Here is a 26,415-nt window from a genome sequence, read left to right as displayed (position 1 = left end):
CAGTCATGGTTGTGTTCCACCAAATCCAGTGTCTGCAGGAAGGTTTCAGATCCTTAAGACCCAAGGGAAGGCTCCAGGTAAAGGTATGATGCAGGTTCTCTTTCAATCACTGCAGACTTGGGGCAGAGGCTCCAAACAGTAAATGGAGCCTGGTTTTTCACTGGGAAGTCAGCTCCCTGGATGTTCCAGTCCTGCTTTAACCACCTCTTGGTGTCTCAGCTAAGAATGCCTGTCTCTGTTCCAGCTGGAAATCCACCCCAGGTACTTGCTGCTGCTGACATCACCTTGGGTATAGCTGACTCCCCCCCCCCCCCTGGTGCGTGCTGTTGTTCTGTAGTCCCTCTCAGGGGGATCCCTGGGTGGCGCAGCGGTTTGGCGCCTGCCTTTGGCCCAGGGCGCGATCCTGGAGACCCGGGATCGAGTCCCACGTCGGGCTCCCGGTGCATGGAGCCTGCTTCTCCCTCTGCCTGCTTCTCCCTCTGCCTGTGTCTCTGCCTCTCTCTCTCTCTGTGACTATCATAAAAAAAAAAAAATGTAGTCCCTCTCAGGTATAAGCGGTTCCTGGCCCGCTCTATCACTCTGCTGGCCACACCTCAGAACAGACCGTCCGGCGTCGCTGGTGACCACTCACTGCACTCTGCCTGCTTTCTAATATTTATAGCACTTGTTTCATGTTCTCATCCTACTGAATTAGCTAGGCTGATCTAAACTACACGGGAGGGGCGCCTAGCTGGCTCAGTCGGGGGAGCATGTGACTCTCAATCTCAGGGTCATCAGTTCAAACCTCATGTTGGGTGTGGAGCCTGCTAATAAAAATAAATAAATAAAATATTTATAAACTGTGTGGGAGAAGAGCGGTGATAATGACCTCCCTTTTGCTAAGCCTGACTTTAATGGGAATAAGGTCAGCCTGTTTCCTGTGATTTTGTTATGTCGTTTAAGAAGTTCCCCCTTAGGCATGCCTGGGTGGCTCAGTGGTTGAGCATCTGCCTTTGGCTCAGGGTGTGATCCTGGGGTCCTGCGATGGAGTTCCACGTTAGGGCTTCCCGCAGGGAGCCTGCTTCTTCCTCTGCTTCTCCCTCTGCCTATGTCTCTGCTGCTCTCTGTGTGTCTCTCATGAATAAATAATTTTGTTAAAAAAGAAGTTCCCCCTAGTTTTTATCAGAACTACTGAATTCTAACACCAGCTTCCCACATTTGTTAAATAACACATTGCTATAATCATACGGCTTTTCTCCCTTAAGCGATTAGAGCTCTGAAGCTTTTTGTTTTAAGCTCTTACCAGTTAATAGACAGACACTCCTCAAAGCGGTGACACTTTGAAGCTGACAGTAGCCATTTGCCCTGAGTCTGACTGGCAGCCCAGAAATGAGGATCTTGGGGATGCACAGCACCCCGGGTGGAGGTGAGGACAAGTAGAGTATCAAAGGCATGAAAAGATTCAGGTGAGGGAAGACCCCACCGGCTCTTACCTGCCCACAGATGGCAGGCTCCAGTGGAGACAAAGGGCCCCTGGGCTCTCCCCTTTGCACCTCCCTTCCGCAGCAGGCTGCCTACACTACCCTTCTACTCCCCTTACTCTCGCTCCCCCACTCTCAGCCCGGCGGAAATCCCGCCCATTCCTTACAGCTCAAATTAAATACCTCCTCCTCCCCCCGAGTCGTTCCAGATCCCCCAGATGGCCCCCTAGGTCCCTACTCGCTGCGGCCACATGGCCCCGTAGGGCGCCCGTGCATGCATTCTGTTCCTGCGCGCGGCCCCAGCGCCGGGAAGACTGCCCGGCATACAGTAGGTGCTCCGTAAGTGCAGCCTGAAGCACCCGCGCCGCCCTGCGCGGCCGGCCCCTCCCGGGCGGCCAGGGTCCTGCAGGGCGGACTCCGCCTCGGCAGAGGGCATCCCAGACCCCTCGCCAGCCCCGGAAGCTGGGCTGCCGGCCGTGGGAAGACTACACTTCCCAGCGATCCCAGGGAAGAGCGAAAACCCTTTGGCTTTGACAGCCGCCGCCACAAGCCTTTCCGCCTCCCTGGCCTGCCTGCGAGCCGGGAGCGGGAGCGGGAGCGGGAGCGGGAGCGGGAGCCGGAGCCGGAGCCGGAGCCGGAGCGGGAGCGGGAGCGGGGGCGGGGGCGGGGGCGGGGGCGGGGGCCGGGACCCGGGCCTGGCCAGCACGCGCAGCCGGGGGCGCCCGGGCCCCTGCGCCTGGCCCCGCCGCCCGGCCCGCGGGGCGCCGAGAAGCCCGCGGCCGCCGACGCGCCATGCGCGCCCCTCCCCGCCGCCCGGGGGGCCCGCGCCGTGCGCTCCCGGACCGGCGCTGAGGCTCGGCGCCGCTGGCCAGATGTAGCGGCGTCGGGGCCGTCTCCTCCGCCGCCCGCCTCCGCGTCGCTCTGCGGCTTCTCCTGCGCGATCCCCACCGCCTGCACCGGGGCGGCCGGCGAGGGGCCTGCAGGCTCCGGAGCCCCGATGCCCCGCAGCTCGCGCTCCTGAGCGTCCAGAGTCGGGGGCGGCGACAGGGCCGGCCGTGGTCCCGGAGGGAGCCCCGAGGGCCCCAAGGCCAGGCGCGCCATGGCCCGAGCACTGCCCTGGCTCCTGCTGTGGATGGGCTCCGGAGTGCTGCCCGCCCGCTGCACCCCGCCCGGCATCGGCATCCGGCTGCCCCTGCGCAGCGGGCTGGGGGCGCCCCCCCTGGGGCTGCGGCTGCCCCGGGAGACCGTCGAGGAGCCCGACGAGCCCGGCCGGAGGGGCAGCTTTGTGGAGATGGTGGACAACCTGAGAGGCAAGTCCGGTCAGGGCTACTACGTGGAGATGACCGTGGGCAGCCCCCCGCAGACGGTAAGGTGGCCGGGCCAGCCCGACCCTCCTTCCTGCACAAGCAGGGGGGAGTGGGGAGGAGGGGGGTGCAGCATGCTGGCCCCCTGCTGAAATGGGCTGGTTGGCGCGGGCAGGAGGGACCGTCGCCCAGGTGTTGCCTCTGGGATCAGGTTGGCAGCCCCAAAGTTCCCGTTTCCCCCTTGCCTTGCACGCAGGGGCTTCCCCACCTCCCTCATCTGACTGCCCTCAGCCCACCCCCAACCTCACCCACACACCCCTTCCATAAGGATTTGGGGCAAGAAACCCTCCAGTGGGGGAGCCCTGCCTGGGGAAGGGTCCAAGCAATAGGGGCCCGGTGAACAGGTGTCAGCCCTGCCAAGCCTGAGTCTCCCAACCCCAGCACTGTGGATCTTGGTCACCCAACCCTCTCCCCTCCTCCGGTGTTCCGGGAACCTGGGCTCCTGACCATCATTCCCAGCATTTTGAGAACCCAGGAATCCTGGCACGAGTTGGATCAGCCTCCTTCTCCCACTGTCTGGGCTGCCACAGGGACCGCAAAGCGGGGCTTCCCAGCTCCTCCTGACCTCCAGTCCAGCCCTGAAGCCCCGGGGCAGACTCGGGTTCCCCCAGCGCCTCCCCTCGCCTCCCCCTCCCCTCCCCCCCCCCCCCAGCATTCTGCACTCCAGCCCCTCCCCCTCCAGGGGCCCCAGAGCACCGGCCAGAGGGGACTAAATTGAGCCTGGGGAAAGGACTAGCCGCAGCCCAGGAGCCAGAGCCCCCTTCTAAGAATGAGACTCCTTCTAAGAGCCAGGAGGCGATAGGCGCTGAGGGAAGGGAGCCTGGCAGCGGTGGAAGAAACACTGCCAGCCCTCCTCATCCTGCCTGTCCTCCGCGATATCTCCAAGGTGGCTGGTGGAGGTAGCACCCCTGTGCTCGTGTGAGGGGGGTGCTGTAGCTGCCCTCCGTGCACATCTGCCACTCTGTGGGTGGGCCTGGGCACGGGTGGTGGGGTGGTTCTGTATGTGCTTGTGTGTCACCTTGAATCAGAGCCTGCACTTTTCTGTGAGCCACCCCCCCCCCTCGGATCTGTGGGATCTGTGTCCAGGAGGCCTGTCCTTGGGAGGGTCCGTGAAGGTGGGAGTGTGTTTACAAGTAGAGGGAAGAGCCACACTTCTCTGAACTTCTCAGACAGCTCTTACACCAGATTTGGGAGAAACACCAATCTCCAGCCCCCAGTTACCTTACAGAAGCAGATCTTCCTAGGGCCCTGGCACCCAGGCCTACCTCCCACCTCCCAGCTGATCCAAGGCTCTGGTCTGCCCTACTTACCCTTTCTCGTTCCTGTATACCGTAACATCCTCCCAGAAAGTCTCAAATCAGTGTGAGGATAGGCCCCTTGCAGCGTGGGGGTGGGGGTGGGGTGGGGGAGTGGTGCTGGGTATTATCAGATAGCTGGGGGACGTGGAGACCTCCAACCTTCTCCCCTGTGGTGTGTGTCTGCTACTGATAAGCTGAGCAAGCCCAACTTACACCCTGGGGCATGGACACACAAAGGGGCTGTGGAGCCAGCAGAGAGACCAGGAATTCCAACTCTGCAACTCACAGCTTTTCCTTTTCTTAGTTGTGTGTCCTGGGGGCAAATTAGGCAACCTCTCTGAGCCTATTGCCTTGTCTTTAAACTGGGTGAAATCAGATATCCTTTGCAAGGTTCTTGTGAAGTTTCAATGGGACTGTGTAGGGGAAATCACCCCGACACACAGTTGACCTCTAGTAAATGTGAGGTCAGTCTCTGCCAGTTTCTCCAGCCCTGTCTGCCTCTTCAGTGCTATGCAATGAAGCATGAGAGCTTGATGCTCTGGGCCACCACGTTTGATACATATAGAACTAGGGGAACAGGTACTGCCCTTCTCTGGACACCTGAGATAGTAGTATGCACATTCCCCGGCCCGGAAATTGGGCAGAGAGAGTAGTTGCCCAAAAAATGTCAGCCCCCATAGTTCAACACTGGCACAAGGAACCATTGCCAGGGAGCCCACAATTAGAATGACTCTGGGTCACCCTTTTGACTGTGAACCGGAACCAATGCCAGACAGTCTATACTCTGTAGTGACTTTGATTCTCTCCCCAGCAGTCTCGAGAAGGAGGCCCCTTCTTGCCTGGTGGGGCTTGTCGTGAGCACCAGGTGAGAACGAGGTTGGCAGAGTGCTCTCAACAAATAGGAGTAAAACTTGGGGAGCACTTTTTATATGCCAGGTGACTAGGTGCGGGGTTTGAGAGCTGTCCAGAAAGAGACAGGAGATAGAGGTTTTTTGCCCACAAGGAGTGTGGAGCATGAACGTGTGAGTGCCAGTACAAGGTAATCCAGAGCAGTGCTTGAAGGCAGGCCCCCAGACCCTTGCCACCAGAGCCTATTAAAACATAACTTATCTGGTCCCATCCCAGACCTACTAAGTTAGAATTTCGGGGGCCATGGCTCAAGTTTGAGAAGCACTGATCTGCAGTAGTACAAAGAGTGACTACTATAAGTGTTCTGGGAGGTAAAATCAGGGAAGGCTTCCTGGGGTAGGTGTGCTGCGAGCATGGTCTTGAAGGCTGGCTAGGAGAGGGGAGGCTGTTCCCAGCAGGGAAATGGCACCTGTCCCACTAAACCATCATTGCACTTAACTCGAATATCCACTGCTTCCTTAACCTGGGTCCCTGGGACCAGAAAAAGCCACAACAAATGAGAGAATGAGTCATGTCTGTTTGTTTAGGAGACAGTGAGAAACTCAGTCCAGTTAATGCTACAGGTTTGGGTAAATAGGATAGAGCCAAATTGCCAAAAGCCTTAAATATGAAGCTTTAAGTTTTGGACTTTGGTCGGCAGATATAGGGGGAAGCTTGAATTTATTTGTTCAAGGGAATGACATAGAGAAAGCAATCTTTTAGGAAGAAACGTGAATTTTAGGAAGAATGGAAGTGAGAGGTGCAGCGGCAGCAGTCTCTGTCACCACAGTCCAGGTGTGAGGCACTATGACGAGGACAGCGTATGGCTGTGCTAAGAGGAAAGGGAAGGGAAGACCAGGAGTCAGGAACGTCACGAGGCAACCAGACAGGACTTGGTGACACTGGTGTGAAGAGTGAGGAAGAAGCATCAGAGATGATTGCACGATCTTGATCTGGGGTGAACTGCAGGGTAATAAGACCATTTGCAGGACCAGGAAAGCTGGCAAGAGGCATTGGTTTATCAGTAGTAGTATACAAATAAATACTTGTATTTATGGTTGCAGCTTATGGAAAGTTTTCAAATATATTCTACCTAATTTTCCTCTTTACAGTAATTCCTGCAATATACACAAATGGTCTTATCACTCGTGACTTCTAGCAAAAGAAGTGGGGAGTGAAAGTTTAAACAGTTGGCCAGGAGACAGGCCCGTAAGCTGAGATGCTTTGTCACCTGGATCTTTCTACTCTGCCGGCCACCTGCCCATGTGTCTTGGGGGAGAAGAGAGGGTTTATCATGAGCATTCCTTTTCATTCTCCCGTGACACCTGCTCATGTGTCCCTTACTACACCTAAGTAGTATTAAAGGACATATTATAACTGTTTTTATATTCGTTTCCTTCCCAGAACATGAAGCTCTTGAGGACAATGTCTTTTAAAAAGATTTTTTTTGGCAGCGTCTTATTTCTCTTTAATATCTCTGATAGCACCAGATTCAGAACACGCACCTAAAAAATGTTGAGTGAGTAGATAAATAAAATGTAAGACATCTAAACAGAACTCTCAATGGGCAATTCTAAGTGCAGTATTGGAACTCTTGGAGGAAGAAGCACTTTCATCCTTTTCCACTTAAATGAAAGGATATCACCTCATTATAATGGGATGAGCATCAGTCTCCAAACCCAGGATACTGATTGTTAGGATTGAAATCTGGTCGTTAGTCAATGCAGTTCAGCAAATGCTTGTTGAGCACCTACTGTGTGCAGAAGAGGAAAATCATGTCATCATCCCAGGGCCTGGAGAGCTCACAATTTGGTGTGAGACATAGACATAGAAACAGCTAAATATCATACGAGACCAAAAGCATTTGGTACAAAGAGAAGAACAGTGAGTCTTAGAAGTGCAAAAAAAGAAGCAGTTACTACTGACAGGGTGTTAGGATAGGCTTGCTGGAAAAGGTAGCATTTGAGTATGGCCTAGAAAGATGAGAAAGCTTTGCTATTTGGAGAGTGGGGGGAGAAACGCTTCATGAAGAGAGGCATGAGCTGGGCCGAGAAGCTGGGAGTTGTGGCAAGGATGCTGTGAGGTGGAGTGGAGGAGGTTGGGTTGTATTCTGCAGGCAGGTGAGAGTCCCTGTGAGTGTTAAGAAAGGGAAGGGTCTAGTGTAGTTCTGGTTCCAGGGTGGAATGTAGCTGGATAGTCTGGAGCCCGAGGCTAGGACCTCAGTGAGGACATGAGGGCTTGAAAGACGCTGGTGGCAGTGAGGACAGAGAGAAGAGGTCCTCAGAGATCCAGCATTCACATGTCAATTCAACCAGGTGTTCTCTGCTCCTGGGGAGGGAGAGGGAAGAGAAGAGGTTCCCCTCCTCTACAACATCTCTGTTGTATTGGAACACAAAAGGAGCAGACTTTTAAAGCACAATATAGGTCATCAAAATTCTGTGCTTAGGATTCTGCTTTAATTGCAAGGGATAAATACTAGCATGTCCATTTGAGGGGTGAGGAAACCGAGCCTCAGAGAGCATAAGTGCTTTGCCCAAAGAGACTCACCTAAGGAAAACAGAGCCAGGGTTCAAATTCAGGTCTTGGATTTTAAGTCCAAATACTGGGTTCTTTCCAGTGTTCTCCAGTCTGGGAGATTCAGTTGCCTTTGAGGTGCCAGTGGACCATTCTTATTGATGGATGCAGCAACCAGCTGGGCATGGGGATCTGGAAACCAGGAGAGAAGTTAGGACTGGACAGGTAGACTCGGGAGTCACCTGCAGAGAGGTGGTTTGGAAGCCACTTTAGCAAATGGGCTTGTTCTTTGAGAGAATGGAGGAAAAACAGGGGGAGGGGGCAATGATTAAGGAAATAATATTGAACGTAGACTGAGGCTCAAGGGAGCAAGAGAAAATGATCAGAGAAATAGAAAACTATGAGGATTCAGAGTCTCAGAAACCAAGAAGGGCCAGGTGGTTTTCCACCCTACCATCCGCAAATGGTTTTCACACTGATTTGTGGGATTCTATAAAGGGACCTCAAGGATAAAGGAGGTTAGAAGAAAGGTAAGTGGCAAGACTTGGGACCTTTCACACCTCCCATCACCAAGCCCTTCCCCTTCTCCCTGCCCCCAAATCAGCTTTTATTGTCTTCATATAGTGGAATTCAAGATCCTCCCTCCCTCCCTTCCTTCCTTCCTTCCTTCCTTCCTTCCTTCCTTCCTTCCTTCCTTCCTTCCTTCCTTCCTCCCTTCCTCCCTTTTGGTACTAAAAAGGTTGGAAACCATTGACCTCAAAGAGCCACCATCCAAATTAGACAAAGCAAGATTGGATAAGATCTCACTTCTAAGTTGCCCACCCAGTCCCTGAGACCACAGCTGGCTCCAGATTGCACAGGGGGCTTTGCTAGAAGCGTCATGCTGTCATTTCACACACTTCTCCTCTGCCTCCACAGGTCAGGAAAGAAAGAATTCAGCTACAAGGGTGGCGGGGTGGGGGGAGACTGGGACCTCCCACTAAGGTAGAAGGTCAGGAACCCTTCTTGGGTATCTCCAGTAAAGATCTAAGCAGAAAATTCTGGTTGAAAATCCAGAAAAAGAACTGTCAGGGAAACTCCCATACCTGACAACAAACTTCTCTTCCCGGAATATCTCTCCTGAGGGCCTGGCCAGTTGAGTTTTGGGCAGGAGCCAGACTATTTCCCCGTTCTTGAGCTGCCCTGAGCTGCCCCTGGCAGGATGGGCCCTAAGGCCTGGGAAGCATTCACTGATGCTCTCCTGCCACATCCTCAGGTGCAGTAGCCAGTGGTTGCCAAGAGGGAGGAGGTGCTCCCTCTGAGGGGAATGATGAATCAATAGTCTTAGAGGCTGACTAGGGGAGCCAGGACTCCTTGGTCTTTTTTTTTTTTTTAAGATTTTATTTATTTATTTATTTGAGAGAGAGTGAGTGAGTTAAGTGAACATGAGCAGGGGAAGGAGCAGAGGGAGAGGGAGAAACAGGCTCCCTGCCAAGCAGGGAGTCCCATGCAGGGCTCAATCCCAGGACCTTGGGATCATGACCTGAGCTGAAGGTAGACACTCAACCAACTGAGCCCCCCAGGTACCCCACCCTGGTCTTTTTTCCCAAAGACTCTGACAAAGCTACAGAGCAAACTGGCCAAGCTCCCTGCCTCTGCCACCCCAGCCTGTCCTCTTTCAGCAGGTCTCCTGGACTGCTACCAACCTGTGGCTAGTCCCCCAGCTGCCTGCTGTACCCACCCTGTGTCCAGGCTGCACTGGCCTCTCGAGGCTTCCAGTGCCTATAGAGTCTGCCAAATAGCACAAGAAATGAGGTAATGGCATCTCCCAGGGCTCAAACAAGCCTGCATGGAGCATGACCTGGGTGCCCTGGAGGAAACTGGGCTTCTGCCGGAGATCGGCTATCTTTTCAACTGAGGACAGGCCAAGAGAAGATGAAAGCCACTGCAACCTGTGGGTAGGACACAATTAGACAGTAGGAAGGAATTCTTGTCTGCCAATGAAAACAGGTAACTGATGGCTGCTGTGAGACCTCACAGACTGGGAGTTCTCAGGGGGTGGGGGAGTCCTGTGGATGCTGCAGAGCTGCCCCAAGAGCCACCACGAGGAGGGGACAGAGACCGAGGAAGTAAAATGTTTCCCTCCTAAAGAACAACTCTTGTTTGTTTTTTTCCTTGGGTATGTTGGAATCCTGCATAAGGCTGATAAAGAGTTCTGCTGCTTTAAAAAAAAGTTTGAAAAACCATTGTCTTAGATCCATTCTTTATGAACAGACATAGACATTTTTTGACCATTTGTATCTATCATCTCATTTGAATAGGAAGCCTTGATAAATTTTAGTTGAGCTGGGTTAGATGCTGAGGAACATGGAGCATCCTGTCTAAAGAGAGGAAGGTACAGCATGCCTGGGTGGCTCAGTGGTTGAGCGCCTTCGGTTCAGGTCATGATCCTGGGGTCCTGGGATCCAGCCCACATAGGGCTCTCTGCAGGGAACCTGCTTCTCCCTCTGCCTATGTCCTTGCCTCTCTCTGTGTGTCTCTCCTGTATAAATAAATAAAATCTTTTAAAATCTTTTAAAAAAACAAAGGGAGAAAGGTGCATCAGATAAGGTTGGGGGTGACCCCGCTGCCTTACAATTCCTTAAAAACACACACACACACACACACACACACACACACACACACAGTCCAAAGTAGGGTAAGTGGCACCAGAGAGCCTGCATGTTTCCAGGTATTGATTGTCAGCTTTAGCCTGGAGAGAGAAGTGGAAGGCAGAGATACGTCTAGGGAAGGGATTTCCAGTGCGTCAGCCAATTTGGTCAAGGTGCAGGACCCAATCCCTGGAACAGTAGGAGGCAGGAGCTGTGCACTCTGTTAGCTCCCAGCCACTCCCAGCTGCTGACCTTAGGCTCCTTTTGTCTTTCCTTGCTTCTTTCTCTTGGCCTTGGGCAAGCTCAGTTCTGCAAATACCTACTTAGGAAAGCAGATGAAGCTGCCTCAAGGTTCTGAGACCAAGGAAGAAGTCCCAAATTCACTACCATGGTTCTAAGAACCTAGGTGCATAATCCAGTCAATGGCATGGCTGTGGTGGGCATCAGTTATCATCGTCACCATACACAGCCCCAGACTGAAACCAACCGTGTGAGACTTTTGGGGCTAAGAATGAGTAGTGAGATTCTGTGTGGTCACAGGGAACTACTACTACTAATGAGGCAATTACTATGAGTGTGGCGGTGTTGGGGGGCGTGGGGGGATCATAATGGAGCCCCTGCTGAGGGCTAGGGAAGAATAAGATGATGAGGGTACAAACATGCTCCTTACCCTTGTGGATCTCATAGTGTCAGGGGCAGACAGTACATGAATGAACAAAGTGATCATTTGATAAGTGATATACAAAGAAGCACAGGTGTTACTAAGGACTTGCAGGAGAAGGAGGCTTATCTTGGCTGGGGGCATCAAGGCAAGACCTTTGGGAGAAAGGATATTTATCCTGTGACTTGAAAGATGAGTAGAGGTTAGACAAAACAGGGAGAGAATATTCCAGGCATAGACAACAGCATATGCAGAGGTGCAGAGATCATTGTGCTTTTGAGAATCATGAGAAGCATGGTGGGGTCGGAGGGAAAGGGATGAGAAATGTTCACTGGAGTCGACCTATGTTTGGTGAGACGCCCCAAGGACAAGGATTTCAGGATTTAATTCAGATAGCATATCTGTTATCTGATGCTGTGTAACAAACTACTCTGAAACTTGGTGGCTGAGAACAAGAGCCATTCTGTTTTTCAGGATTCTGTGCGTTTGCTGTGGCCCTCCCCCAGGTCTTACCTGGGCTCACTCATAGGGCTGCATTCAGCTGGTGGGTCACCCGGGGAGTGAGACAAAGCTGGGGCTGCTTGACCTCTTTCTCCATGAATTCTTTCATCCTCAAGGAGGCAGATGGAGCTCCTCCACATACAGTCTCAGGGCAGCATTCCAAGAGGAATCCCCAGTGCACAGGCTCTCATCAAGCCTTTGCTTTCCTCCTTTGCTGGTGTCCCTTTGTCCAGAGCAGTCACATGACCGAGCCTAGAGTTGATCTCAGAGGGGATCACACAGGGGCCTGGATACAGGGGAGTGTGATTCCTTAGAGTAGCAATCTACCATATAATACTTCCTCTCCAAGTGAGAGATGGGAAGGTCAAGGAAATGAAAGGCTAGATGTGGGGTTGGTCAGAGCCAGTGGATTCTTGTCCAGCTGTGTGGCTTATTGTGGAAAATGGATCAAGTTGCCCACTCATCCCAGATGTCAGTTTCTTTGTAAAATGGAAGAGAGCCTTCCATATCTCAGCTTCAGCTAAAAGGCTTGCTAGATAAGAGTATAAGAGCTCTTCCGCCATTAATTGGGAGGCCCACACAGAAGGAAAGAGACTTCCTCTTTGACAGGAAGAATTAGTTAAAGCCCCTCTCCTAGGGCCCTGGGATAGGCTACCAAGAAAGGTTGGGATCTCAGTAACTAGAGATATTTAAGAGTTGATCTTTCAGAATCTCCCTAGGTTAGTGGACAGATGACTCCTGAAGGCTCTTTTCATCCAGAATAATCTGAGCTATACCTGTCTGCTAGTGAGAGCTGGAGCCAAGACATGTGAGACTTGGGGAACAAAGAGCATACCCAGAACTCACCGGTTCCACATCTATCTCATCACCCAAGATCTGTTGCTGAAAACTCCCAGAGAGCCTGCAGAGTGAAATGGACAGGTGTGCCTTTCCCTGTGGGGCTTGTTAGCACTTCCCACAAAGCCACCTTCCCTCAGAGGACCCCAGAAGCACATTTGTTTATTAAGTGATTGGCTGTGACCTAGCCCCGACCCCAGGTTGTGATCTCTTGGGTATCTAAATACAATAGCTAACAGAGACTCCTGAGACTCCAAGGGATGGAGAAGGAGGGGGCTCCAGGACCCCAATCTACCTGAAGACCAGAATGCCTGGTGAGGGGAAGGCAGGTCTGAGCTAGAGCCACACCTAAAAACACCCACGGCTGGGGAGCCACTGAGGGATCTCTCCTTCACCCAACCAACAGGATAGAGTAGCTCTTTCCCCTTTTCTTTCCTTTAACCGTTAATTTGAGTGATACTAATTGCCAGGTACTGTGATACCCGTTAGGGATACAATGGAGATTTTTAAGAAATTAGATACAAGGGAGGTGAGATTCAATGTGAAGTTATAGAGTGACACGTTCTATGGAAGCATTTTAATAAGAGAAAATGCCTGGTCTTTCCCCCTTAGGAAGTAGTCCCTTCTGAACTTGGACTGCAGGATGATGGGAGATAAGTAGACAGACTTGCCCGCGGAAAGGAAGATGTCTGGGCAGAGCAAATGGCCTAAGGCGCTGTCCTCTGGGGGTTGGACCACAGCTGGTCTGAGGACCTGTGAAGAGGCCTGTATAGCCGGCGGGTAGGGGGCTGGGGCGTACAGGACAAACTAGGCTGGGTGTGCAGGCAGGGCCAGACAGTGAAGGGCCCTGGAGAAAATGGTAAAGCTTTACATTTTTTATTTTATTTTTAAGATTTTATTTATTTATTCATGAGAGACACACAAAGAAAGGTAGAGACCTAGGTAGAGGGAGAAGCAGACTCCCTTTGGGGAGCCTGATGCAGGACTCAATCCCAGGACCCTGGGATCATGACCTGAGCCAAAGGCAGACGCTCGACCACTGAGCCACCAGGCATCCCTAAATTTTTATTTTAATAGCAAAGGAAAACGATTGACACAGGAGGACAACATGGTCAAATTTGAAAAGACCACCATGGCCACAGTGCAGAGAGAGGTTGGAGTGGTCAAGGGTGGACAGACATGCCAAGGCCAGTTGAGAAGCTATTGTGATATTCTAGAACGTGGCCCAGGGGTGGCAAGGGAGATGGCATGAGATGAGTAAATTAAAGAGACTTCTGAGAAGGTTAATTGGACAGGGCTTGATGTGTCGGGTAGAGAGGTGAAGAAGAGGAAGGTGTTAGGAAGTCCCCCGGTTGCTGACTTACAGCACAGATGGATGGTGACGCCATCCACTGATGCAGGGCATGGGGGAAAAGGCACTTGGGCGGGGCCATGGAAGGTCAGCTTTGGACATCCTGGATTTGAGGTATCTGAGAGGAAGTTTGCTCTGTGCTTCTGGAGCTCCAAGGAGAGGAAAGGGCTTGGGGCTTTGGGCTAGGAGTGCTGGGTGACAGGGGTGATATTTGGAGCTGCGGCGGCAGGGGAGATGATGAGGGAGAGCAGTGTCTGCAAGGAAGAGGCCTGCAGCCAGGCCAGAAAAGATCTGGCCAGAGATGTGGGAGGACAACCATGGGATGGGGGGAGGCAGGGAAAGGCGTCTCTAGGAGGAGGGAGTCCTCGCAGTCAGAGGAGAGCTGATCTGAAAAATGTCTTGTTATTTGGTGACATGGAGTCTGGGGTAGCTGTAGTAAGGGCTGTTGTATTGTGGAGGGAGGGGCAGCAGAGAACTGGGTGGGAATGGGTGGAGGAACGAGTGGGAGGTGAAGAAGTGAAGAAACCAAGACAGCTTGGCTGAGAACTTTGGTTGTGAAGGAACTGGAGGTGGAGGTGAGATTAAAGAAGTTTTTTTTTTTTTTTTTTAATGGAGACAACACGAGTATTTGTAAAATGCCAATAGGAAGAACCCAGATCAGGGTGGGGAGCAGTCCGAATGGTGGTGGATCTACCTGAGGGCCAGGGGTGGTTCCCAGGGTTGGGTACCCACCCAGGCTGGGGAGGGCCATCTGAGGGAAAGGATGGGCCAATGGGCAGCAAGGACTGGCTGTGGAGATGACAATGACTGACGAGGTCCCATCTGACAGCCTTTGTTCGGAGCTGTAAGAGGCCAGGCTCCCTCCCTAAGGAGGTTTGGCTGTTTCACCACCAGACTCGCCTCTTCCAGGCTGCCCTTACCTGCCCTGTGTTGTGATGGGTGGTGGCCCAGCCGCTTACAGCCCCCGCCCTCTGACAGGCCTCCAAGGGGAGCAGGAAGGGGAGAAAACCTGCCTGGAGCTTGAGTAAGAAATGTTGGAAGGACGGACCGGGAATCCCTTCTCCCAGGAGCCAGGAGCACTTTGCGAAGAGCAAACAAGACAGTTGGCCATTTGCTCAGGAGGGAATCTCAGCTGTTTATTTGGTTTCCCATTTTTTTTTTTTGTGGTGGGTAGAGGGGGTGGCAGGCAGACAGGCCTGAATTCCGGGTTGGGGGGTGCTCTGGGGTGGGGGTCATGAGACCCTGGGCATGATCTGCTTAGAGGTGGAAGGGGGAGACCTTCCCCAGCTGGCTGGGGAGAGGCTGGGCCTCCTGCTAGGGAGGGAGTGTTTACAGGAGGGGAAAGCAGTGGGGAGGCCTGGACTGGACCAGCTGGGACCTCGGCAACAAAGCCCTGCACCAGAGCAAAAGGTGGTCATGTTTCCGTGGAGCCAGCGAGGCACACATCTCAGGGATCCCTCCGTCACATAGCTCTGGGGACCCTCTTTGGGGTCCAGTGATAGTACGGACCCCTGTAAGAATGAGGCCAACCCCAGTGCTGGGAGCAGAGTCCCTGGCACGTGGGGGAGGGGGGTCGGGGAGGAGGTGGGGAGAAGCCTTTTTAATCATTAACCTGGTTGAAACCTGAACTGCTGTGCCTCCAGCTCTATTGATTGTGAAAGCACAGAATCTGGAGCTAGTGGCTGCTCAGAGACCCTGGAGAGGGCCAGGGGAGAGGTAGGGGAAGGGCAGGGAGGGTGATGGGCACCAGGCTGGGAGGGGGTGCTGGGAAGGAGGGGGGGCAGGGTCAGAGGGCTGGGGCTCTCTTGAAGAGGTATTGTCTTGGGGGGGACCCAGGAGGAGGTACAGTCCGCAGAGCCACATGGACCACTGAGAGCAGGAAGGAGCGGAGGATCTGGCAGGGAGGAGGAAACTGAAGCCCAGGGGAGCACAGTGACTTGCCCAAGGTGACAAGGTCAGAGCCTGCACCAAAACTGAGGTCAGCTGACTTCACTGCATGGAGGACAGAGGACACAGGGGAGCATCTGAGCTGATGGGCACGACAAGTCAGCAAGAGGGGGTTGAATGAGGGTACGGAGCTTCTGAGGACACGGGCATTTCCTCTTGCCTGTGAGGATACTACTGGCATTCAAAAAGTGGCTCTGGACTGAGGGAGGGGGATCAGGCCATCAAAGTAGAAAGGAGGGTCAAGAAAGAAGAAATGCTAGAAGGAGCTGCACGGCAAGGAACATGGGGATGACACCTGTCCGTACTCATTTAGCCAAAACCCAGGCCCTGACAAGATGGGTTTTCACTGCGACATCAGAGTGGGCTCCTGGCTCCCAACTATTCTGACAGTAGGACTCATAGGCCCAGGTCACCTCTGAGACAGAAGGGGAGCCCTTCGTGGGGAGCAACATTCTGGCAGGCAGGGTCAGAAACGTGTGGGCGCCAACATGCCATCCTGGTCCCCGCAGCGTCCCTCGCCAGTGCCAGCTCCTAAAATAGCATTTCTGAGCTGGACGAGGATGCGAGCCCAGCTGCCCGCTGGGTGATATGCTTCCAGGGAGGACCAGAGAAGGAGGGAAAGGGCAAGCTCTGCAGACAGAATTGGACAGGTACCTGAAGTGAGTTAAGGGCAGTCTGATGGTAGAGAGAAAGAGGAATGAAAACAACATGCACACAGAGATAATGTGGCTCTGACGGCACAGAAAATGCTAGGATTCCAGAGAAGACAGGAGCAGACACGACGCCATGCTGAGGATGTCCTAGGACGCTACATTCTGTCTGTGGTCATGGTCATAACAGGTGCCAGGCTGTCCAGTCCTGCACCCTAGAAGCTTCACCCTGGACATTCCAAGGGGAGACTGTGTTGCCGGTGGCATGAAGAACAATGAAGGTAGTGGGCCCAGAGCCTCGTGTCGATAACATCTTTTTCTCCCCTTTCTCTGACAGCTCAACATCCTGGTGGACACAGGCAGCAGTAACTTTGCAGTGGGGGCTGCCCCCCACCCTTTCCTGCATCGCTACTACCAGAGGCAGCTGTGAGTCCTGGGCAGAGCTAGAGAGAACTCTTCCCAAGGATCCAGGGCCCAGAAGAGTCAAGGGAGGGCTTCGGGGAGAAAGACTAGCTTCTTGGATCCTTTCCAAGACAGAAAAGTAGAGAGGGGGGATTTGAGGAGGTAGATTATGGGAAAGGGTAGGCTGAGGGGCCACCAGAGAGTTCTTGAGTACTGAGACAGGGCAGCTTCCTTGGAGAGGGAAAGGAAGAGAGGAACCCCAAAGCTCCCAGAGCAATCCTAATGAATTGCAAGGCATGGAGAGGGCATCCCAACCCTCCACCCCCCCCACAGTGGCTCTCAGGTTTCTGGTGAGACCAGTGAAGTCTAGGTGGAGCAGACTGTGTGACCCTGCCTTTGCTGTGCTCTCACCCAGGGGCTGCTCCTGGTGGCATTTCACAGTTCAAGGGAGTAGAGGAAGAGCCTTCCATACGCCCCACTGCCTGAACCATACCAGGGACCAAAAGCTAAAATGTCTCCCTGTACCACCCAGAGTTTCAGCAGCGGGATTTAGCAAACTGGTAGAAGGCAGGGTTGAAGTGGGTTTTTAAAAGGTAAGAGGCAGAGAAAGGTGATGTGGGAGCCTCCTTAGCATAAAAACATCTAATGTGTGAGGTGTCTGTGTGTGGAAAGCTGTGAATAGAGGCTTCAGTGGCATTCTTGGACTTCTAGGCAGATGCCAAAGCCACCTGCCGCCATCTTCTGTCGTCCCTATCTGAAGAGAGCAGGCAGGGAGTGGGGTGTGGTGAGGATCTGTGAAAGGGATTCGTTCCAGCCCCACCTCCCCCCCCCCCCCCCCCGTCCCAATCCCATCACTGCCCCCTCGCTGGCACACACACAAATAGGCCTGGTTAGTGGTGCAATGAGACACAGGCAAAGGTGTCATGTACTGATGGGCATGTTCCATACAAGTGGTGTGTGATACTTACCTGCTGTGCTGAGATCCTGTGCCAGTTCTTTCTTTGGAAGAACTTGCTGTCGAGGTTCCACATTTACCCCGCCTGGCACTTTCTCTACCACTCAGATGGTACCACCGGGTCCCAAGGCAGCGAGAGTCAAAGGCTCCTTTTCTCTGGAAGCATGACGGAGCCAGGGGGAGGAAGAGATGCCCACTAGCTGTCCTTCGGTGGCAGTGGGCACAATACACAAAGCCTAGGCTTGTTCCCCTCAGGCCCTGAGCTCAAGATCAAGGGATAGAAGCTGTGGAGACAGGAGAGGGAGCCCCAGCAACAGCTCCCCTCAGCTGTTTGCAAGGTTACTTTACATTCTATTCTGGGTGATTGATCTGGGATGTTCTGCTGAGCAGCCTAGAAGCATCTTATGTGGGATGCCCCTGAGATAAGGTGAGGCATTGGAAGTAGGTTAGATGCTAGGGTCCCCCTGCCAGTTGTTGCGGTCATGCCTCCACAGACCTCTGCCTCCTCTTTACAGGTCCAGTACATACCGGGACCTCCGAAAGGGCGTGTATGTGCCCTACACCCAGGGCAAGTGGGAGGGGGAGCTGGGCACCGACCTGGTGAGCATCCCCCATGGCCCCAACGTCACTGTGCGTGCCAACATCGCTGCCATCACCGAATCAGACAAGTTCTTCATCAATGGCTCCAACTGGGAGGGCATCCTAGGTCTGGCCTATGCTGAGATTGCAAGGGTAAGAGGGGCAAGGCCTGGCCCTGGACCGTGTGTCTGCACAATGCATACTGCATGCTCCTGAGAGATGGGCTTGAAGAGAAAGGGAATGGACTAAGGGAGGGAAACAGAGCAGCTTAAAGGATTTGTTAACGGGGGTAGCATGGCAGTCTGACTCTCATCCCTGCAGAGCTGCCCTCTGCAGGACTATAGTGAGGGACGCTGTGAAAGATACAGGATTAGGCTCTGGTTTCTACCTAGATCTTAGGAATAAGGGAGCCCACTCACCACCCCCAAACCCCAAACAGGTTAAGTATACAGGGGATCGAAGATTCTGCAGATCTTTCCTGTTTGCACTGCCAATGTCTCTTGCTAACCCTCTCTCTGCCAAATCTCAGTACTTTAAGATAAGTCTTTCCCAAAAACATCCCCCAAGGTTTTGCTTTTGCCTTCCAGTTTAGGCAGGAAGCTGGCCTCTTTCCACTGGGACTCTCTCTGAGGATTCACTCCTTGTCTTTTTCTGCTACAGCCCGATGACTCCCTGGAGCCATTCTTTGACTCCCTGGTAAAGCAGACCCACGTTCCCAACCTCTTCTCCCTGCAGCTCTGTGGTGCTGGCTTCCCCCTCAACCAGTCAGAAGTGCTGGCCTCGGTTGGAGGGAGCATGGTGAGTAGGTCCTAGGAGTGGGGAGGTTCTAGTACTGGGCAGAGGGATGGGTACCATCTGCCTCCCCACCAAGGCTACACTACAGTCTTGGGCTGCACTACTTAGAATCAAGAGAAACCTCTTTAGGCTCCCCACTTGCACTTTTCTTTTTTCCATCCTTTTCTTGCATTATTCCAGAAAGGATTCCAGGTACCTATGGTAAACTTGGAAAGGATGAGAAGATTAGGGAACTTTAAAGGAAATGAAAATAAGACCTTTCAAGTTAAGATGATTCTATTTGATGAGAAGGCAGAGATGTAAGGAGTTTAAAAGTCTATTTATTAATTAATTAGGACAACTGGTGAATGGTTCTCCATCTCCAACACGCAGAGAAAATGAAACTTGTAATAGAAGCAAATAATCATTCATTTAACATTTATTGTGCCAGTTTAGTTTAAATAACTTTAGATTGAGGGTTGTGAGACTCTGAAACAAATAATTTAAAATCCTGTAAAGTCTTCCCCTGACATATTCTTAAGATATTTAAGAAACTACAAATCACTCTGGGACAGGATATGATTAGAAGCAGGAAGATGAGAAAGGTGGCCTGTAAAGGGCCTTGCCACCAATCCAGAAATCTCTGATCCCATTGCTTGCTCTCTGGGTGTCCCACTGTGCTGGGATACGGGTACCTGCCTCCTTTTGTCCCTAGATCATCGGGGGTATCGACCACTCACTGTACACGGGCAGCCTCTGGTACACACCCATCCGGCGGGAGTGGTACTACGAGGTGATCATTGTAAGGGTGGAGATCAACGGGCAGGACCTGAAAATGGACTGCAAGGAGGTAATGACACCAAGGGGGACCAGGGAGAGGTAAGGGGGAGGCAACATAGCATGAGGCGAGACCCTGAGTTATGAGGTTGGGAGGACGAGGCCAGAGGAGCAGGACCTGCAGAAAGGGTTGGGAGCTGAACCTAGAACAATCAGGAGCTTAAAGGTAACATAGCGGGACCTGAAGTTTGGGGCTAGGAACAGGCAGGGCATGTACACAAGGACCTTGTGGCTTATGGTCTAGTAAGGGAAAAAAAGCATGTCTGGACTCTAGTCACTGCCTTGCTTGATGGCCTTGGGCAAGTCATATGCGAGGCAGTGTGCTATGGTATAACAGAAGAGTCCAGCTTGGGACTTGGAGAGACCATGATTTCTAGCTCTGCCATTTACTAGCTATGTACCCTCAGGCAAGTTACTAGGTTGTGTTTCAGTTTCCTCATCTGCAAAACAGAGGGAAAAACAGCTTTTCCAGAGATTGTGGTGAAGACAGTGAAAATAATTAATTCTTCTAGTGCCTGGCACACAACAGTACCCAATAAATGACAGCTCCACCATCTGGGTCTTCCTCACCTGGATTCTTAATGTATGTTACATGAGAATAGATATAAAAGTACTATGAAAAGTTAAAAGCACTATACAAGGTATTTTATGTTCAAGATTTGGAGAAGGACTGCCCAAGCGAAGATACCTAAGAGTTAGCATTTACTGAATGCTTCCTACGTGCCGGGCACCATTCTAAGCACTTCACATGTATTCATTTAATCCTTATAATAATTTTTTGAGGTAGGTACTAGTATTATCCTCATTTTAAAGATGAGGAAACTGAGGCACAGAGGCTGAACAACTTGCCCAAGGGTAAACTCCTAAGAGAAGTGCCAAGCCAGGATGCCACCCCAAGCGGTCAGATCCACCCTTCTGATTCCAGCCAGAGCCTGGCATCAAAAAAGGCTTTTGACTCTTCTCTCTATTCTCCGTCCTAGTACAACTATGACAAGAGCATTGTGGACAGTGGCACCACCAACCTTCGTTTGCCCAAGAAAGTGTTTGAAGCTGCTGTCAAATCCATCAAGGCAGCCTCTTCGGTCAGTGGGACTTGGGGCAGGAGTGTAAGAATGATACAGTGTCAGAGGAAGTCTGTGAAGGTCACAGCCCTCAATGAGACCCAACTTATCTACCCTTAGATCCTTCTACTTAAATGTCTTCAGAGCGAGTCTCTTTCATGAGCCTTGGCTTGCTCATCACATAATTCCCCTGGCGCAGAGTTTTGGTCTCACTCTCCAGCTCTCTTTCCCTAATTCTTGGGTTTCCGTGTGCCCTTCCCTAGTTTGGATATTCCACGGAAAAGCAAAAAGGGCCCAGGAAGTGTTACCTGAGGCAGGAGAAGTGAGACGGTGGAGAGGCGGTTTCCTCACGGTTACCCTTTGTTGCTCACACAGACGGAGAAGTTCCCGGATGGGTTCTGGCTGGGGGAGCAGCTGGTGTGCTGGCAGGCAGGCACCACCCCTTGGAACATTTTCCCGGTCATCTCCCTCTACCTGATGGGCGAGGTCACCAATCAGTCCTTCCGCATTACCATCCTTCCTCAGGTATGTCTCGAGCCAGAGTCAGTGGGATCCCAGGAAGACAACACAGTGTACATGGGGAGACAGGGCCCAGGCGTGGCTTCCCAGTGTGGAAGACAAGAAAGGAGTGTCCCATATTAAAAGGCATCCCTGCAGGCCTCAGGGATGGCAAAGGAAGAGGGGCCTGAGCACATAGATACCTAGAAGGCAGAAGTGAGGTGAGAGCTGGAGCAATGAGGACATCATTTCCTTCTGATTGCTTGTCCTCAGCAATACCTGCGGCCAGTGGAAGACGTGGCCACATCCCAAGATGACTGCTACAAATTCGCCATTTCACAGTCATCCACGGGCACCGTAATGGGAGCTGTTATCATGGAGGGCTTCTACGTTGTCTTTGACCGAGCCCGAAAACGAATTGGCTTTGCCGTCAGTGCTTGTCATGGTAAGAGAGCCAGGGAGGAGGGTGTGGGTTCAGTCTATCCGTGTTCTCACTGCCCAGCAGTTAGGACACCTGGGCCCCTGGCAGGCTGGGAGGTAGTCAGAGTTGCCTTGAGGCAGAATCAACACATTGTGTAGAAGCTAGTGTCCATGCTCATGCTGTGCCCGTGTTGCCGGACATGCTGAGACCTGTGTGAGTTGGTAACCTCTGCTGGAGACCCAGAGCAGCAAGAGCTGCCTGGGCTGCTTGGGAAGCTCTAGATCCACAGGCAGCAGGCTGAGCCTGCAGTGACCCTGTCAGCTACTACATGAGGGTGGCGGGGTCTTCCAAGTAGTATTGGCAGAAGCAGGTGAGTGTACTGGGTATCCACAGGGCTGTCTTTTTGGTCAACTCAGAAGACTGACCTTTAGGTATCATTCCATAACCACATGGTTATACAGGAAAGGGTTGTTGCTGGGAGGAGAGACATGCTTCTACCTAGCAAGGCTTTTCTGGCCTGCTCCTAAATCTCTTCAAGGAAGGAGATGCTTGGCTAATTTCAAGGCCTATCAGGAAGTTCTTTTTGTTGCGTGACCCAAACTGGTGACGATGAGAGCTGCCCATTCTCGTTTGCCCTTTCTCCAGTGCATGATGAGTTCAGGACGGCAGCAGTGGAAGGCCCGTTTATCACCCTGGACATGGAAGACTGTGGCTACAACATTCCACAGACAGATGAATCAACCCTCATGACCATAGCCTACGTCATGGCTGCCATTTGCGCCCTCTTCATGCTGCCGCTCTGCCTCATGGTGTGCCAGTGGCGCTGCCTCCGCTGCCTGCGCCATCAACATGATGACTTTGCCGATGACATCTCCCTGCTGAAGTGAGGAGGCCCATGGGCAGAAGACAGATTCCCCTGGACCACCTTTGGTGGTTCACTTTGGTCACAAGGAGATACTGATGGCACTGATGGCCAGAGCACCTCAAGACCCTCGCCTGCCCACCAAATGCCTCTGCCTTGACAAAAGAGAAGGGAAAGCTGGCAAGGTGGGTGACAGGAATGGCACCTGTAGGAACCAGGAGAGGGAAGAAAGAAGCATTCTGGTGGCGGGAATATTCTCGGTCACCTCAAGCCTGAGTTGGGAAATTCTGCTGCTTGACACTTCAGCCTTGAACCTTTGCCCACCATCCCTTTGGGTTGGAGAATCCAACCATTCTATTCTTCTTTTCTTAATTCCAGAAATAGTGGCACCACAGCCAAGTCACCCCAGTGTGCGTCTCTCTGCGGTACCCTGGCAGAGAAAGGGCCAATGTTGTTTCCCTGCTGGCCAAAGTCAGTAGGAGCAGATGCACAGTTTGCTATTTGCTTTAGTGATAGGGGCTATATAAACAAGCCTAACATTGGTACAAAGATTGCCTCTTGAATTAAACAAAAAATAATGAGACTGAATATTTGTACAAACGGGGGCGGTTGGAAAAGGAGAGGAGAGGGAGTGCAAAGACAGGGAACAGCTGGGATCAGAGCTAGAAAAGGCAGAACCATGACCACTTGCCAGTCCCAGTTTCAGACTGCATCTCCAAGATAGAAGCACATCTTGTAAGATGGGTGTTGCTTCCCGATGTTTTCTTTTCTGTGGTTGTAGCCTGACCAAAAGTGAGTTGGGAAGGAGGGCTTACCTAGCCAAAAGCTCTTTTTAACTCTCTTAAATGAACAGTGCTCACTAAGAAGTTCCATCTAACAAATGACTTTCTACCTTAATGATTCCACTTGTCTCTACCTGAACCCTTTACTCCACAAATGATAAGGTAACATTGACATTTCCCACCCTCACCCCAGCCCCAGGTACCCTATGAAAAAGCAACTGGAATATAGCAAAGATCCCAGGGCCGGGCTTGGTCTTCCTGCTTCCGTGTCCACCCCTGCCCCCCAAACCCTATTCCTCTGGAGCGCTGCAGCTGAGGTGCTAGGAGGGCTAGACAGGAGGACCCCCCCCCCCTTACTTGACCCTTGAAGGCAGAATCCTCAAGATTCGCTCAACAGGTATCGGTTGATGCCTTGTGCCTCTGCCTGGATTTCTTCCTGTTCAGCTCTAAGTAGTAGTAAGATCTCCTTGCGATACAGAGCAGTGTCATCGCCTCCTCACCCTCTCTAACGTCCCCTCCATTAACCTGGCTGAGGTACCCCACAGTGGCACTAGTATTATACCCAGTGTCAGAAACACAGGGCTTTCTGGCTCTAGCATCAGTTGCCTTCAGTAATAAGGCTGCTGGAGCAAGGCTGGCAGCCTCAGGGCTTCCGTACTTCCTTCACCACCAGAGTCCCTCGGGGGAGGCCATCCTTCTCCCCTATCCTGCTCTCTCCTCCCCACTCCCAATAGTATTTGGTACCCAGGCTGGTTCTTGGGCTAGGTAGTGGGGACCAGGTTTGTTTCCTCCCTATCAGTTCTAACACAATCAACTCTGATACCAGTGTTAGTGGAAAACCTGATTCTCCTAGTAGACCCACCAGGTCCTATCACTATCTTATCACCACACTGCTTCCAGGTATGGGACCTGCCGAGTGTGGAATTACCTGATGAGGGAAGGGAAGGGAAGAGATGAGGAGGGCCTCTGGAGATCCTGGCCTTGGCCAGCTGCCCACAAGCCATAAACCAATAAAACAAGAATATTGAATCACAGTTCTTTATCTGGGTTCTCTTCATTCCCCTTGCACTTGGTGCTGCTCTGGCTGACTGGGAACACCCCCAACCACAAAGACTGTCAGAAGACTGGAGACTCCGTTTTCAGCTCAGAACTTACTGTGTAAATAAACTTCCAGAATTGCTACCATGTAATGAAAATGCCACAATCTGCTTTATAATTTCTATCCATGTTGGGGAAAACTGGCTTTTTCCCAGCTCTTTCCAGGGCATAAAACTCAACCCCTTCATTAGAAAGTCCCACTGTCCCTGTTTTTTTTTTTTTTTTTTAACTTGTACTTATTTTTCTTTTTGCAGTTACTTCCTTTCTACCCTGAAACTATTAACTCTAAGTGTAAAAAAAACATCTTGACAACAGCTTCTTGCTTGTAAAAATATGTATTATATATCTCTATTTTTAAAGTCAACTCCTGAAAAGTGACTGTCCCATCTCTACTCACTGCATCAGAAGCCTTTCCTGTTGGTCTGCATGGCTTCTACCCCTGCAGGCCAGTAGGCAGAGGGAAGAGGGAGAACAAGGGTGGCCAAAACTTAAATGTTGCTTTCTGACTGATCCTGAACAAGACAGAGAAAAGAGCAACAGTGAGGCCCCAACTCCCACTCCCACCCACTGCTCCCCAAAACATCTGTCCTCTTGCTTTAGTTGGCTTTCAAGGGGCTTTTACTAGGAACCCATTAAGCCCCCCTCCCACTTCTTCCTTTCTTCTTTCTATACTCCTTTGGCTTCAAAGATGTGTGGAAAAGAAAGAAATCAGCCTTTATATCCATTCCTAATTTCTATATTTTGAGGGGATACTGAAAAAAATTGCTGGTTGTCTAAAGGCTACTGCCAAGCTGATGAGAGAGAAAATCTTTTGATTACAAGAGAAAAACTGATTCCCCTGAATGAAAAGAACAAAGAGCTGATCTTCCATTTTGCCACATTTCCATTCATGATAGCTACCAAACTGGAGACATTAGTATTTCATTAACCAAAGAAAGTGGGTCACCTGACCTCTACAGAGGGGAGAACTCAGGCCATTTCAATCACCCTTCCAGATGCCAAGGAGCTCCTGGGAAGTCCAGCTCCTGAAAATGATGCTAGTCAACAAACCTGAGCAAGTAAGGAAGGCAAGAGAAGGGATGGACTACATCTAAGAGGGTGATAGGCAAGGAGGAAGGACAAAGAGGGAAAAGAACAAAAACAGAGCAGAGAACTTAATTGGATCTGAAAGGGAACAGTACTGCTAATGCCAGTAAGCATTTCCAGGTCCCAGAACGGGCAAAATTCAGCAGTTGGTAATAGAATGATGTCCTCCTCCTGAAACTAATTTTTTTTTTAAATTAACACTTCGTTTTTCCTTATTTAATTCCAAAAGAGAAGGAAGCTGAAGCCATTTCCTATAGGAGTAAAGATAAAAAGATAGGAAAAGATTCAAAGCTCCCATAGATTCACAGCTTTCACAAGTATAAACCTAAAAACCAGAATGCTCAATAAGCAGAAGTGGGAAGACGATCTCATTCTAGATAGCTATCTATAGAACAAATGACTTCTAAATTTGAAGTTCAACCTCCCTTCCTTTCACTTTGGCCTTCATTTTTCCCAGGACGGAAACAAGCCCCCCCCACCCCCATCATTTTCTTGCTTCAAAAGTTAAAATCCGGCATCCCAAGATCACTCTGCAATTAATTTTGCACAGACATCTCCTCACCCCAGTGCCTGCCTGGAGCTCACCCAAGGTCACCAAACAACTTGGTTGTGAACCAACTGCCTTAACCTTCAGTAGGGAGGGAGACTAGCTGACCAGGAGACTACAAGTGAAGGGGAAGAGGTAAGGCCTTCATGAGGTTGGTCTGTCAGAGCTTAATCGGAAGCCAAGTCAGTGGCAGCAAGGGATGGCCTGGCCCAGGAAAGATCTGTGGGCTGTGCTAGTTTCTAAAGAGAGGACTATCCAGGAAGTCAGATGGACAGAAGTTTGCAGGGGGCCTGGGGGAAATGGGACCCAGTCATATTGTTATTCTTGGACTGTGAATTTTGCTGATGTAAAACAGAATATTCTGTAAACCTAATGTCTATGTGCAAATAATGAGCATTAACACAGTAAAATA

The 26,415-nt window shown here is 51.5% G+C and overlaps 1 protein-coding gene across 1 annotated transcript; it reads left to right on the top strand.

The window, feature by feature from the left end:
* Nucleotides 1–2,206: 2,206 nt before the first annotated feature.
* BACE1 (beta-secretase 1) lies at nt 2,207–24,306 on the top strand. Its single transcript, XM_055305333.1, has 9 exons — nt 2,207–2,826; nt 16,439–16,527; nt 17,974–18,190; nt 18,698–18,835; nt 19,527–19,661; nt 20,629–20,730; nt 21,085–21,234; nt 21,481–21,652; nt 22,274–24,306. Exons 1-9 carry the CDS (start codon nt 2,560–2,562, stop codon nt 22,513–22,515), a joined length of 1,512 nt encoding a protein of 503 aa, XP_055161308.1. The 5' UTR covers nt 2,207–2,559; the 3' UTR covers nt 22,516–24,306.
* Nucleotides 24,307–26,415: the final 2,109 nt, after the last annotated feature.

This window comes from Nyctereutes procyonoides, unplaced genomic scaffold (assembly GCF_905146905.1).
Source record: "Nyctereutes procyonoides isolate TBG_1078 unplaced genomic scaffold, NYPRO_anot_genome, whole genome shotgun sequence".
NCBI lineage: Eukaryota > Metazoa > Chordata > Mammalia > Carnivora > Canidae > Nyctereutes > Nyctereutes procyonoides.
The sequence above is the reverse complement of the archived record's forward strand: the minus strand, read 5'-3'. Positions and strand labels throughout refer to the sequence as shown.